This window comes from Adiantum capillus-veneris, chromosome 4 (assembly GCF_014529385.1).
Source record: "Adiantum capillus-veneris isolate H3 chromosome 4, ASM1452938v2, whole genome shotgun sequence".
In the NCBI taxonomy this organism is placed as follows: Eukaryota; Viridiplantae; Streptophyta; class Polypodiopsida; order Polypodiales; family Pteridaceae; genus Adiantum; species Adiantum capillus-veneris.
In genome coordinates, this window is record NC_140934.1 from 66,715,918 (window position 1) to 66,731,142 (window position 15,225).

At 40.9% G+C, this 15,225-nt stretch overlaps 1 protein-coding gene across 1 annotated transcript; it reads left to right on the top strand.

The window, feature by feature from the left end:
* Positions 1-8,170: 8,170 nt before the first annotated feature.
* On the top strand, positions 8,171-14,769 carry LOC147459334 (GDSL esterase/lipase At1g71250-like). Its single transcript, XM_086510628.1, has 5 exons — positions 8,171-8,783; positions 9,541-9,668; positions 10,425-10,664; positions 13,595-13,847; positions 14,254-14,769. The coding sequence occupies exons 1-5, from the start codon at positions 8,483-8,485 to the stop codon at positions 14,451-14,453; spliced, it is 1,122 nt and encodes a 373-aa protein (XP_086366754.1). The 5' UTR covers positions 8,171-8,482; the 3' UTR covers positions 14,454-14,769.
* The last annotated feature ends 456 nt before the right edge of the window (positions 14,770-15,225 follow it).

The following is a 15,225-nucleotide window of genomic DNA, read 5'->3' on the forward strand; positions in this document are numbered from 1 at the left end:
ACCTCTAGACCGAGGTGTGCGGGGATTGGACATGACTAGAGAATGTGAGGTAAAGAGAGAGAGAGAGAGAGAGAGAGAGAGAGAGAGAGAGAGAGAGAGAGAGAGAGAGAGAGAGAGAGATAAGACGAAGAATGCCAATAGAATATTAAATTTGTTGTCCAGGTTATAAGTTTTTTATCCTCATTATGAGTAGTGACGAGGATGTGGGACCGTCCAACCGAAACACCTATCTCTCAACGAGGGTCTTATGTACTTGTAATCAATGCAAGCATGCTGTGCGACGGACAAGACGTGTTTCTTTGCAGCACGTTCGCGAATTTGGCGAGTTCGATCAATCTATTATAGATCGAGTTGTTGCCAATTATAACTCGTCGGACTCTGACGCTGGCCAACAAGCAGCAATCTTGTAACCCAATAGACGTGTTCGCAGGCGCTTTGGTCAAGCAGCATATGTGAGGCCACAAGATGTAGCCTCTGATATCTCGGGGGATGATCATGCAGAGCACATTCCCAACGAGGCAATGTTTGAGCCCGAGATTGATGAAATGATCGAGACGATCATGGATTCAGAAAGGCTTATCTATGATGATATGAAAAGTGACGCCAATACGCCATTGTATAATGGAGCACGTATGTCTAGATTGAAAGCACTCCTGGTTCTTCTCAACATGCAGGCAAAGTTTGGATGGAGTGACACTAGCGTCACAGCGCTTTTCAGGTGATCTATTACAATTAGTTTACTTTAATAAAACTCTAAATGTATAATGATCTGATAGATTTTTACACAACTGTATCATATTTTTATGTTGTGTAGATTGTTGAAAGAGCACATACTACCAGCTGACAATGTGATGCCAGATTCCCGAGATGAAGCAAGAAAGATTTTGCGAAACTTGGGGATGGATTACAATTCTATCCACGCTTGTCCTAATGACTGCATTCTTTTTAGAGGGGAATACATAGACATGGAGAAGTGTCCGAAATGTGATTCCGAAAGATATCGAGTAGATCTCCACGGGACAAAAATTCCACAAAAGGTTTTGCGACATTTCCCTCTGCTTCCTCGCATCAAGCATTTCTTCGAATGTAAGTCCATGGCCCCCCTAGCATCATGGCATGAGGAGAATAAATCTTTGGATGGTGTGCTACGAATTCCTGTAGATTGCGTAGCGTGGAAACATATAGATGGAACATGGTCGGATTTTGCCAGGGAAGCTCGAAATTTGCGCTTAGGCCTAGCTATGGATGGCGTAAATCCATTCAGTCAAAGATCAACATCTTACAGTGTATGGCCCGTTGTCATCGTCAACTACAACATTCCCCCGTGGTTGACTACGAAGAAGGGGCACCTATGGCTAAGCTTGATTGTGCCAGGGCGATATAAAGTGGGGAATATGGATGTGTATCTTCGTCCACTATTGGAAGAGCTACAACAATTGTGGATTGGCATAGAGGTGGTGGCATGAAAACGCTTAAGGGATATGTGCGTCAAAAGGCACGTCCGGAGGGTAGCATGGCAGAAGGTTGGTTGGTATCAGAGTCCCTAGTGTACATTGGAGAGTGGCTAGACGGATTTGATAAATCCCGGGACACGCTATGGCAAACCATAGATGATGAGCGCATATCTGGGATTGTCATGTGCAATCTCGATGTTGAGAAGAAGATGACGGAAGTCAACCGATTTTGCATGCTTCACAATCTAGTGATGCAAAAGTGGATTTCACAATATGAGGATGCAAAGCAAGAGCGACAAAGGGCACGAATCGAGTGGAGACGGGGAAGACGACCACCGATGCACTATCCAGCGCTTCTGGAGAGCCTACCAACCTTCATGAGCTTAAGATGGTTGCACAACCAATTGAAAAGCGCACAACAATGCGGTGACGAAGTGACTGAGGAAGAGTGGGAGTACTCTCGGGGTTGCGCGACCAAGGTAAGTTTGCAATGTACGACTAGAGGTAGCCCCTCGTAGTGCAAGGACGTATGAAGGCTACCATGTGCCAATCACAACGGCATCAATGGAGGAGATCATAGAAGATGCTCAATCAGAAGCCGCTGTGGTGGTGCCAGACGAGCATCAAGATGCTACTACTCTATATGGGGTGCATGCAGAGGAGCTACAAAATGAAATAGAGGATATGTGTTTAAACGGAGAGCTCTATATAGATATAGGAAGTTATGCTGAGTTATGCGAGGATGAGAGAGAGATCTCTTAAAGCCACAAATATTGTATTTGAACAATTTTGCTCCGTGTTGTAAAAGCTCTGGCTCTCTAAGTACCTTCCATGGTGTATAACGCTCTTTTCTACTCGCGCTCACATCTTTTGATTGAAAATTCTGAGTTTTCGACTTGCCTCTTCTATCACTGGATTCATTGCGTCATTGTATTTATATGCGTCATTACGTCATTGTATTTAATGGTCTTTGCGTCATTGTCTACTCTATTCATTCAATATTAAGTTTAAATATTCGTGTGTTTAATGCAGGTATGGATGATGAGGAGTTTCTTTCTTCTTTGTCACCACAGCAGAGATAGTGGTACGTGGAGCGTCATCGCTCTGGCGCATCATCGCGCGTTCCTACTCCATCCGCATCTCCCTCTCTTTCGGAGCATTCGGCGTGCTCCGAAGCTTCGGCGTCGACGAGACGAGCTTCACACTCGTCTAGACACCGGCGCTCTAGTGGTGGCAGTGGCGGTTGTTGTGGGGATTCCGCCACCGATGCCTCCACACCGCCTCGTGTTCGACGAGGCTCTTTACCCTCCCCTTCTTTGCCCGCCCCCACACCAGCCACAGCATCGCCATCTACGCCAGGTTTTGCACGGCTGACTGTTCCTAGAAGCTACACACCTCTACCTACTCCGCCAGGAGCCACCCCTCTCGACACTCCTCGCTTCGGGGCCCAGACGCCGGTGGAGACACCTGACGTCCGTACCCCCATCGACACGCCGCTAGAGACCCCTGCCGGGACACCCAGGTTCACGCGTCACCGGCCAGAGGGCTTGTCTTACTCCATCGACTTCAGCGGCGGCATCATCATGGATGATGACGGCAAGAAGTTGATCTCGCGCATGCGTGGTCTTTGCTCTCAGTTGTTTAGACACTACATACTAAACAAATGGAGTGAAGTACCGAGTGATTTAAAAAACAGAGTCATCAGCATACTTCATGATGAGTTTCCCGTTCCAACACGGGATCAGCGCTTCAATGAAGACCTGATGAAGATTCGAATGCGCGAATACTGCAAACACAAGCGTTCCGAAGTGCAAAAAGCAATCAAGAATGGGTGGAACAGGCCAAATTGGCTGGCCAAAGAAGATTGGAAGAATGCGAAGAAAGCAGCGCGCGAGAATCCCGACAAGTGGAAGCAACAAAAAGATGCAGCCAGAGCGCGAGTAGAGGCAGGGAGCTCGCACCACTTGGGGAGCGGTGGATGGGCATCATTTGAGGCCGATTTTGTAAGTGTTTTCACATTGCTCTTTATGTTCGATAGTTTAGGGTTTATGAGTTTTTTAATTCTAACATAATGAAATCTTTGTATGTTTTGACAGTGGTCGATGACAGGACGTGATCCCACACCGTACGAGCGCGAGTATGCACGCAGGAAGGGCTTAAACGCCCTGATGGACATTCTCAGTTCTCGCGGCGGCATGGTTAGTATTAGGGTTTACTCTTTTTTATTTTTTGTATTGTTTTATAAATGTCGTTATATGTTTATACTTACTGAAAGCTGTCTTATTGTCTTTTTTTGCAGAATCCGACAGATACGCTGCTTGGACGCGATGAGACATCTGACTAGACGACGTCAGTTTAGCCGTAGCTAGATAGCATTAGTTTAGGGTTTCTCATAGCTTACGTCTTTTTGAACCATGTATATTATTACATTTGTCACCGCAGTTCCTTTTGCCAATCAATTCTTTATGCCTATGATGTTGTACAATTGTCATTATTACATTTGCCAATCAATTCATTTTGCCTATGATGTGTACAATTGTCAATTTTGCAAACAATGCGTCTTGTGGGTGACTATTTTGGGTCTATTATCGACCCTTGCACTTTTTTTTAAAAGTGAATCAAGTACAATATGGTTGATGGGTGGCAGGGCATTCAATGCCCTGCCACCAAAAAAAAATTCTCTCGGACGTCGCTATAACCGTCGCTATTTATGGCTTTGTAGCGTCGCTATGAGCGTCGCTATAGTCTTCAGTGTAAACGTCGCTATAACCGTCACTATGAGCGTCGCTATATAGCGACGCTGATAACGACGCATATAGTGACGCATATAGCGACGCATATCGTAGCGACGCTCGTAGCGATGGTTTTAGCGACGCCGGGGGTTATAAAAACCCAGTGTATTTCCGTCGCTAACAGCGTCACAAGAGCACACAACCTCTTGTAGTGGAGTCCATTCTAGATGATATTGTCAAGGGAATGCAAGAGCTAAAGCTAAAGCTTAAAAGGCTATAAGAAAAGGAACAATCATCAGGTCACTCTATGGGGCAAAGACCTCAAAACAGAGAAGGATTTGTAGATAGATGCCAAATGTGGTGCTCTTGTGTAGGATGTTGTCTCTTGGAATCCATCGATTGCAAGATATTCCCAACAAAGACAAGGCCAGGAAGGGGTTGTTGAAAATTATGTGGCCAAGAGATCCATGCTGATTTTGCAAGAGACACGTTTTTGTAGCTGTGTATGCTTGAAGCTGAGGGTGATGTGCTGAAAATTGAAATTTTGAGTGGCTGTTGTAGAGAAGTCATCAAATGCTTTGTTGGTATACTCGAGATGTTGCAAACTCTTTGAAATGTGTATACGGAGAGATCCAAGAAAACTTTTTGTTGTATGGCAGTTGGCTCATGCTCTTGACTTCCTACCGCCTTGCAAGCTCATGCAAAAGTTACGAGATGATATTGATGATGAATCTAAGTTGATGATGACACCTATGGTTCCATTGTGCAGCACACTAACCCAGAGTGATTGAATGCAAATAGGGAAGTACAAATTCAAGCCTTAAAATAGATGAAGTTCTTTGTCTCTTAAGTATGGTACCTATGAGCTACTGGAATCCTCATTGTGCTTTGGAGTATGTAATGAATAACCTTCTAGAAGAAACCACTAATCTGCAAACCCTTGCTCAAGTGACTTCGGAGATGCATGAATATGTTGTTAGAAAACGCACAAGTGAAGTTATTGTGTAGAGAGATATGTCGCACAAGCCAACTCAAGTAATTCTTGAGGAGGAAATTGCAACATTAATGTAGAGAAAGTTGAAGGATGTGGAAGGAAAGAAGCTCTTGAAAGCTCAATGACCAGGTCAATACTTTGCAAATGCTTGTAAAGTGAGAAAGTTGTGAGTATGAAATGGATATCACTATGAAAAATGTGAAGTATTAAAGCTGCAATGGTTTTCACGAGAAAACACTTGAAAGGCTCATGAGAGAAAAATCCCAACCCGAGGAATTGTTACATCTACAATTTCCCCCTTACTACTTGTTCGCACATGTCCCACCAAGAAGGCAACCACTAGGAAATCACCATGTAGATGAAGATGATGTTGGTGATGTGAAATATTTGTGATCTCTTTTTTATATGACACAAGAACTATAACCAATTATAGATGGAAACAAATAATGTAGATCGATTGAAATCTAAAAATTAAAAGATATGGAGGTTGAAAGAAAGTATCGGGCATCGTTAACTGGCGTAGTGGCTTGTCATGCCAATGCCCATATGTCTCTTTCTTTAAGTACATAGAGTGAATTGTTAAGATCATGCAGACATGTTCTCTCGATACAAGATGGAGGATTTTTTACTCAAGTTTTAGCTTATGGGACCTACACATTAGCAAGAAGATTAAGTACTTCATGTGGTCACTTACATGCAAGAATTGCAATGGGTACCCAGGTTGCCAGAGTTGGTCATGATCCCCTATGTACGTGGTGCCCTCAATTAAATGGAGAGTCCCCGCCACATACCTTATGCTCTTGCGCCATTTCACAAACTCTTTGGCAGGATGTATGCTTATTGTTTAGTTGATTTTTGACTTGCCTTACAATTTCATGGATGATGCTTCCTTTAGCTGCTCACATCTTCTCTGAGAGGGAGGAGAGGGATCCAATTTACATGTTGACTGCCACAAGCTACGTGGGGGGACTCTTTGCACATATTTGTACCTGGTTAGCATCAAGATATGAGATTTGCTACCATTTGTTGCATTGTGTTGTGAGTTCTCTTCAGATCACCCTATGCATTTGTGTTGGTCATGGAGTGCTTACACACACCATGCATTTTGGTCATGATCTGAGTAAAGATTACTCACACCCTTTGTAGTCAGTACAAGTTAGCTTCATGTCAGTCCAAGGCAGCAAAGGATAAATGATAAGAAATTTCTCACGACATGGATGTACTCAGAGGTTCATTTAACATACAAGGATCGATTACTTGGCACTATTGGCTGTCATATTGGTTTATTTTCCATTATATATTACGATTCTTATCGGGAATTGGGTTTTATTGCAAAGCAACCAGAGCAAGACAATCTAGATGCTGCACGTATTGCTATTATGTGGATGCATTTAACTGAGTGAAAAGGTGATATCCTTCTCTTGGTAATAGGATAGGAAGAATTGATACATCGTGAAAGATCTTCCATTATGAGAGAATGAATAGATTGGGTCTCAACATTCTAGAATTGATTATACTCCCAATCTATAGTACCCTTCATAATGAAATGCAAACAATAATTTTTGACCCAACACCATCAAAAACTAATTATACACCTAGCTTCTGAGTGCCATTATCTATCGAGATGCAGACAAGAGATTTTTACATAGCACCACCACAAACGACCAATACCAAAGGTACACTTATATTCTGTATTTTGATTTTCTCTATGTGATCTCAAAAGTACTTAGATTACATCATGTACATAGTAAAGCAATGAATTTACATCATCTTTATTGAAAAAATTGTATATGAATGTGACAAGCTAGGAATGAAGACTTTTGTTATGTCCAACAAAGGGACACATGTACAAAATGCCACAACATTTCAACATGGATTGATATATGTCCTTATAAAACATTGATAATAAGTTCTTCCTTGTATAACTACAATATTTTTACAATAAAAAAATCCCTCCAACACAAGAGAAGAAGCATAAGTCCCCCTTCAACATTAGAAAAGATTAAAGTGACGGGAGAAGGGTATGTTCCCTACGATGTTATTATAAATGTGAAAAACAGTGCCAACGCCACACCATACATACGTATGGTTTGTTTTTCGTTTTTAATGGGCACAAGCATCTGATCAATGCACGAAATACATTTATCTCCATCTTTATAATGTGCAAAATTTCACCTCCATATATCTTTCAATGCAAAAACTCATTTGTGATGCAAGGTCATAGAGTTTTTGGGGAAAGCTTAGAAGAGAGATGCTATGGAGCCATCATCACAACCTATGTCATGCCATAAAATCCACACCACTATCACTTATTTACTTCTTACCATATGCATAGTGAAGCACTCAAGGCAAACTAGTTCAAAAGGGTTCGATCAATGATTTTTTCCCAGCAGTGCTTGGGTGTGTTCTTAAGGATGAAGTACGAGAGAGCTGATGAAGGGAGGTAGCTGAGGACGTGAATGCAAAAGAGAGGGGAGTACTTTCGTTGTCAAAACGGTAGCTTTTTCTGCTTTGGCACCGAACACATAATGTGCATGGGTCACTAGTCTATTGCTTTTCTGCGACAAAACTTTGGGTCCTGTTAGAAAGCTGGCGAAGAGCTCATGACGTACGTGAGCAGATCAGTACATCTGCAGTATTTAGTGATAAAGAACACACCCAACTTCATCAACCCTATAGCCATAACAAGCAAAAGATCAGTATTTGGTGCATGCATGATGCAATGATCTGTGGAGGGAGAGAGAGAGAGAGAGAGAGAGAGGAGGAGGAGGAGGAGAAGTTTTTAACGATGTATCGGACGGGGTTTGAACTTAAGTCCATCTTCCGGAGAGACGGGGAGAGAGAGAGAGAGAGAGAGAGAGAGAGAGAGAACCTCAGAGAGGAATGCGTGTCAAATTGCCAGTTGAAAAGCTGGAAGTAAAGCTGGCAGCTAGCTACTAGCTCCAGTAGGTACTAGAAAACTGGATATGTGTTTGTACCCATCAAAATCTGAGCAGTGGCCTCTGGGTGTTTCACTGTTTGATTGAGTGAGGGGACAATAGTGTATGCGCGCGCCATGGTGGGTGGAGAGGAGAGAGAGAGAGAGAGAGAGAGAGAGAGAGCCCCTAGGGCCTAAAGGGCTTGTGAAGCTCATGTGAGCAGTTGTCTAATATTGAAGAGGATCATGAATAAGTCAGTTGAAGTGGCAAGTCAGAGGCGGCTGCAAAACAATACTTATAGCCAAAGAAAAGCCTGTATGCAGCACACATTCTTCTCTTGTCTTCTCTTTACAACTGCCTGACAAGGAGCAGCAGCTTTGAGAAATGGAGCTGCAAAGCTGCAGGAGCACCATGACGTTGGTGAGAGTAGTAATAGTACTCCTGTCAGCGGGGGCTCTTCTTCTAAATATAAGCACTGTACCTCATAGTGTGGGTGCGACTGGGAGTGGTGGTGAGTTCAAACCCTTCCCGGCCTACTTCATATTCGGGGACTCACTTGTCGATGTGGGCAACAACAACTACATTACCACCGTTGCCAAAGCCAGCAGCCTGCCTTTTGGCATCGACTTCCCTCAGGGCCCAACCGGCCGCTTCAGCAATGGCAAGACCGTCACAGACGTTCTGTGTAAGGCCTCAACTCTCTCTCTCTCTCTCTCTCTCTCTCTCTCTCACTCTATACTATACCAATTGCACACCACCTTCACTATGAACGTTGCAATAATTCTGAAAGCAAAGGTCAGTAGCTTGGCTTTGGCGTATTGACCTCTAACTTTCAAAAAGAGAAATTACTATCACAACAAATTTTTGACATTTTCAGTGTGAGAAAGAAGCTGTTTTCTCGCTGCAAGGTTCAATTTGTGAGCTATTGCTGGAAGGGAGTGCATGCTTAGCTAGCTGCAGCACTACTGGGTAGGGGAGTGTTGGCCCCCACCCAACACTCCCTTGCCCCCGACCGAACCTAGCTCTAGGCATGGGCTCCCTTTCTCACAAAAGCTCATGGTGTTGTCTTAGTCTACAATGTGAGAATTTATCTAAAACTTATTGTGTATGTTATCTTAAATGATGATCATGTTTGATGGTCTCACTTATATGTGAATATGGTGGATATATGCACAAGAGGATTTATAAAATTACTCATGTAGGAAAACACAGCCTTTTTCAATGTTTTTCATACAATGCATAGCGTCATGAGCTTCTGCTCGAGAGGCACCGCATACCTAGCCAGGTACGATTGGGGGCAGGGGACCCGGTGGTCCCCTGCCCCCCAATCGACCTACCTAGGTACGCGGTGCCTCCCTCACAGAAGCTCATGATGTTGAGATAAGTCACAATGTAGGAATTGTTATGAGAATTTGCCCAAAACTTCTTGTGTTGGATCGTAGGCGAGCTTGTGTCGCTACCTTACCCTCCTCCCTATCTTGCACCCACAACAAGAGGTGCGGCAATCTTGCAAGGGGTGAATTATGCTTCAGCAGCTGCTGGCATTGTACGAAGAACTGGCTATAACTTTGTGAGTACCAATCTCTCCATTCTAGCCCTTTTAAGGTGGGGTCGCATATGTATGTACTTATAAGAGCTACTATATGCTCAACTCAAAGATGGAAATCAAAATCACAATACACACATTATGTTAAAATATTCTTAGTTGTACATCCCTCTCCATAGTGTTATCACATAGAGAGCAGGCCATACTCACAATCGTTAGTGGATGAGTTATATTTACACGATCAAAGGAATGTTCAAATATCCTCAAGCACCTTCATAAATAAAGGTGCACGAGGAAGCAAAGGAAAACAAGAAATATAGCGATTTAAGAAGGCCATCTCAGAACTTCTACTTCAATTTGATATTCCTAACAAAGAAAATGGATTAATAGTCTTAGAACTTCACAATCCTAAAAGCTAGTTTTTTAAAAGCACTGCCAAAGAAACATTCCACTGGCTTAATGAATCAATCTTACAAGAAATCACTAGAGCTCCTATAGAAAGAGGAAAGAGAAATAGACAAAAGCTAAATAAACATCCATAATGATGTGGCTATGCAAAAATCCTCCTAACCAATGCATTTCTAATCATACAAGTGGCACAACCTTGCTAAAAGGGTACTTATAACTTTGGTTTGATTGCTTATATATTAGTTTTATTTTATAAAATAAAAAATTGCGATATGATCTGGGCATGTGTGTGTCCATTTGAGAGAGAGAGACGGAGAGTTGGTTTTCAAAAGAGCTAATATAAATGTGAATATGTACATGTGTTGTTGGTAGATTGGTAGGGTGGACACTGATACACAACTAATCTGGTTTGCCAACACTATCAAAGAGATAAAGGAGCAGCTAGGGGAAAGTGGGACTGAAGACTTGCTTAAAAGGTCATTGTACTCTATCACTGTAGGGGCCAATGATTATGTTAACAACTATCTATTGAAAGGCTCACCCACTCCTGAACAATATACCACCAGTCAATTTCAAGAACTCCTCCTCACCACATTTTCCAAGCAACTTACGGTAATTCTTGCCTCTCTATGTGGTTTTATGTGCATCTGTTTTGTTATGTGTGTATTTAGAGAGAGAGAGAGAGAGAGAGAGAGAGAGAGAGAGAGAGAGAGAGAGCAATTAAACTTACCCCCTTATAGAGGGTCAACTGGCCAATATAGGATTATGGGTGGAGATGAGTATGTATAGTTACCGATGGCCTTTGAACATGGCATGCGTTCATCCACTTTAGATGATTGTCTTATAATAAGACTTTACCAATTCAAAAGTGGCCTATATAGGAATACGGTTGGTTGGAGATGAGCATGTATAGTTACCGATTGCATTTCAACATGGCATGCATTCATCCACATTAGATAATTGTCTTATAATAAAACTTTACCAATTCAAAAGTCATTTTTTTTTGTGAAACAATAGGAATGTTAATATGAGTATGGAAACATGTCAAATTATGTAGAAAACTATGTTTATATTTGTTCAATTAACTTTTTCTTCAATATAATCCATTGGAGAGACAAATGTTATCAAAATCTTGTTTCCAAAAAGGGCTCTTCAATCGTGCTTTTTCAATGCCCCCTTGGTCCTCCCATTTTCCTTACTCTTCCTTTGGAGAAGCTTTTTTTTCCTCAAAAACAAAACTGGATTATTTCTTCTTAAGAAAAATAATGTTTTTCTACGTCCTGAGCTATATCATGATAGTTAAGAAATATGTTTAGGATCATAAGTTTGAGTAAAAGGTTCAATGAAACCAACAAAATTGTTTTGATTTACGACATTGTTGTTCTTATGTAGCGTCTGTATAAATGGCTTACAAACTTCATAAGCTATCAAATGCATGAATCTGCATGCCATTGGAGGTGTGCATTTGCTAAAGATTAGGACCCAAAACACATAGTGTCCATGCATTAATAAAACCTTTTCGATGTTGCATGTCCATGATTGGAGTGTTTTTTGCTTGCAAATGCTGATGGATTCGTTTATGCTCATAGCATAGATAAAAATAAAAAGATAGATGTGTAATAGCTCTTGTAAAAAGAACTAAATACTTCCCACATTGAATCCTAGCAGTTCATAATAGACGACAAGCTAGGAACAATTATTAGGTTTCACTACTAAACATTTGAACCATATCAAACTGCTAACATAAATCACATTTAGGTAAAGATAATGCAACATTTTCATTGACATGACATGGCCTTGTTATGTGCACTATAGGCATGCAAACTAACAATTAAAAACATAAAAGAACCATCCATTGATATTGTTTATAGTACTTAGTATTAACAAATCTTACTGGATATCCGACATAGTTTGGCCATTAAAATTGTTTTTTAAGCGCATGCTTGGAGTGATCTAATAAACAAATTTGGCCAACACATAGGGAATCAGTTATGAAACAATTAAAGAAAAAAGGTGCTAGTGTCAATCATAGAGACACATATTCTCCATATCTGGAATCTATTTCACATAGTGATGTCAATAAATATGATATCTTTCAAATACGATAAGTTCTTGTGTGTGAAAGTGACTGGAAACACTCAGGAATAGTAGAGTGAGAGACCATTATAAACTTTTTTCCACATTGACTAAACCAAAATCCATGAGTTCCTAACCCCATGACAAAGCATGCTTAGAATAGGGCCATGTCTCCTTGGCTTTACCATTGCCCCGACACATGTGCTATGCATACCTTTTGCCTACAAAACTATTGTAAGCTAGGGTTCACTACTTGTGTAGAGTGATCTAGGGTGGTAGAGTGTGGCTTGTCCCATTAAGGTTGTATAGGGTTTGTCTACCTATTTTGAGGTGGGTGATATAGGAGTGCATTATATAATCATGTTAATGTATAACGTGAGTTGGAAAGGAGGGGTTTTAAAATGCAAAATATTTAAACAATTTAACAAAGATATATTTAAATAAGGGGTTTTTATGTTCAGTCTTAGATTTTTTTTTTCAAAAAAGGGTCATTTTATTCATTCAAACATGTTAAAAGAGGTATCTTAATTTATTTGTTTAAATAAAATAAACTTAAATAAACTTAACCAAGTAAAAGGTGCATGTTTAAATAAACTTAACCAAGTAAAAGGTGCATGATTCATCCATGACCAAAGGATGGGCTTGTTCTTTTGGTTTGAGCAAAGACAGGTGAACTTGTTGCTCCATGTAACCCACCCATTTGAAATGGCCTTTCTTCTAAGAATGTGGTCTGTGGACATCCACATTTGGAGCATCCATTGTAGTTTTTTGAAATGTGAAAAATAGGTACAATTGGTATTTTATAATTAGTGCACTTTTTTGGGGTTGTTGATTTGTAGAGATTATTTCTTAATTTTGAAGGTCTCCCTATGCCTTGTTTTGAGCCATGACAAAGTAACTTGTCACAACCTTGAACAGTCTAATGATTAACACTTCATGATTACCTATGGAGGAAGGCACATAGTCTTTAACTCTAAAGCAAATGTTCGGGAATGTCTTTTTTTATAGAACGGCTAGGTTTGCTCCTTGTCAAAATGCAAACTGGAAATACTAGTAGAATTTTTCAATTTGCAGGAACTTTGAACTACTTTCTTGTATATTTTACTGACTTTTTTTTAATTTACCATGGTTTGTAATCAACTAATCTCCATTTTCAAGCGGCTCTAAACTAAGCTGAGGCAAACCTTTCTCAAACACTGGTGTTAACACCCAACATGACATATGAGTTATTTGCATAGTTATGCATGACGCACAGTTATTCAACGCATGACTAGTGCCCAAGTCTGCATAGCAGACCTTTTTCTTTTTGTGTTATATAAGGTCTTAGTGATCCGTTTTGGACCGTTGGATAAAGCTTGTGTGTGTGTGTGTGTGTGTGTAGAGGTACAATAGATAAAGTTTTTAAAAACAATGAGAAATATCACAATAACATAATGATACTAACAATGATGTGGGTGTGAACCTAGCAATTATACATGCTAGGCGCAAGGAATATATCAGTGTCATCAATCGGTCCCATTGGATGTATTCCATCACAGCTTGCTCGACGCAGTGTGAAAGGGGAGTGCTCTGACTATGTGAACAACCTTGCTCTTGACTTCAATACTGGCCTCAAGTCCGTGATTGCTCAACTGAGCTCTCAGCTTCCAAAGAGCAACTTTGTGTACGCCGAAAGCTTTGATCCTGTGTATGCCTATCGTAGCAACCCACAACAATATGGTCTCTCTCTCTCTCTCTCTCTCTCTCTCTCTCTCTCTCTCTCTCTCTCTCTCTCTCTCTCTCTCTCTCTCTCTCGCACATACACATACACATGGGCACATGTATGCATACATACGCCCCCCCCCCCCCCCCCCACACACACACACACACATACACGTACAATATGGTCTCTCTCTCTCTCTCTCTCTCTCTCTCTCTCTCTCTCTCTCTCTCTCATGCACATACACATGGGCACATAGGCACATGTAGGCATACATATGTCCCCCCCCCCCCCCCCCCCCCCCAAAAAAAAAAAAACACACACACACACACACACACACACAACAATTTTAAGTGGTCTTGCTTGTAACATATTGGCTCCATGTCTTTTCTAGTAAACGCATACATGCATTATCCACATGCACAGGTTTTCAAGTCGGGGACAAAGCTTGCTGCGGAGGAGGAAGGTTCAATGGTATCGTCCTTTGTCTACAATTTGTAAAGCCATGTCCCAATCGAGCAGACTATGTCTTTTGGGATGCATATCATCCAACCGAACAAGCAAACAAACTCTTGGGACAATTGCTTTTTGACAATCTCAAAGGCTCATTTCTTACTAGCGGTTGAGAGCCTACTTTGGTGAACCGTGATATGTCTTTGATCAATATAATATAATGGTGAAACACGGTAGACCAAAGGCAAATTAGATTTCATGCAACAAGGGCAAATTTATAAATGATCTTTCTTCAAAACTATTTATTGATTATTTTTGCATTATGTCCACAAAATCCCATCTTTAGTGCTACCTAAAATTCCCAAATCTTGGCTAGATTTCAAGCTTATCGACAAAAATTACACACTACATTGGAAAAATTGGCACAACTTGCAAAGTTTGATGTAAAAGCGCGTGTTGAGAAATTTCATTCTTTCCCTATTCGCATTAGAGAGCTTTTGAGCTTTTGTTCAGCACTGAAACTCAAGAGATGGCACTTGACAATATAAGAAAACTTCAGATGCTTTTTCCTATAGCAAGGCCTCAATCTAAACTGCTTGGATAAAACCAACATTCATTTTTGTACACGTTCCTTTTTTCCATACTCACACATTTTGCAAGTGTTAGGTCTCCCCAATCTCATAAAAATAAAAAGTATTTCAAAACATATTAAGTGTGAATAAAGGGTGAGTATATGAAATGAAAAGACAGATGAAGGTGGAAAGTCAAAAGATTTTTGTGTCCATATAATGAGGTGGTCTACTTCATATTGCATATTTGTGTTTCTCTCTTCCTTTATTTTTCTTTAGCTCTCTCTCTCTCTCTCTCTCTCTCTCTCTCTCTCAAAGTTGTATCCATCCTTCTCACATCCAACTGATATTGATGCAAATATACGTGCTTCATCAT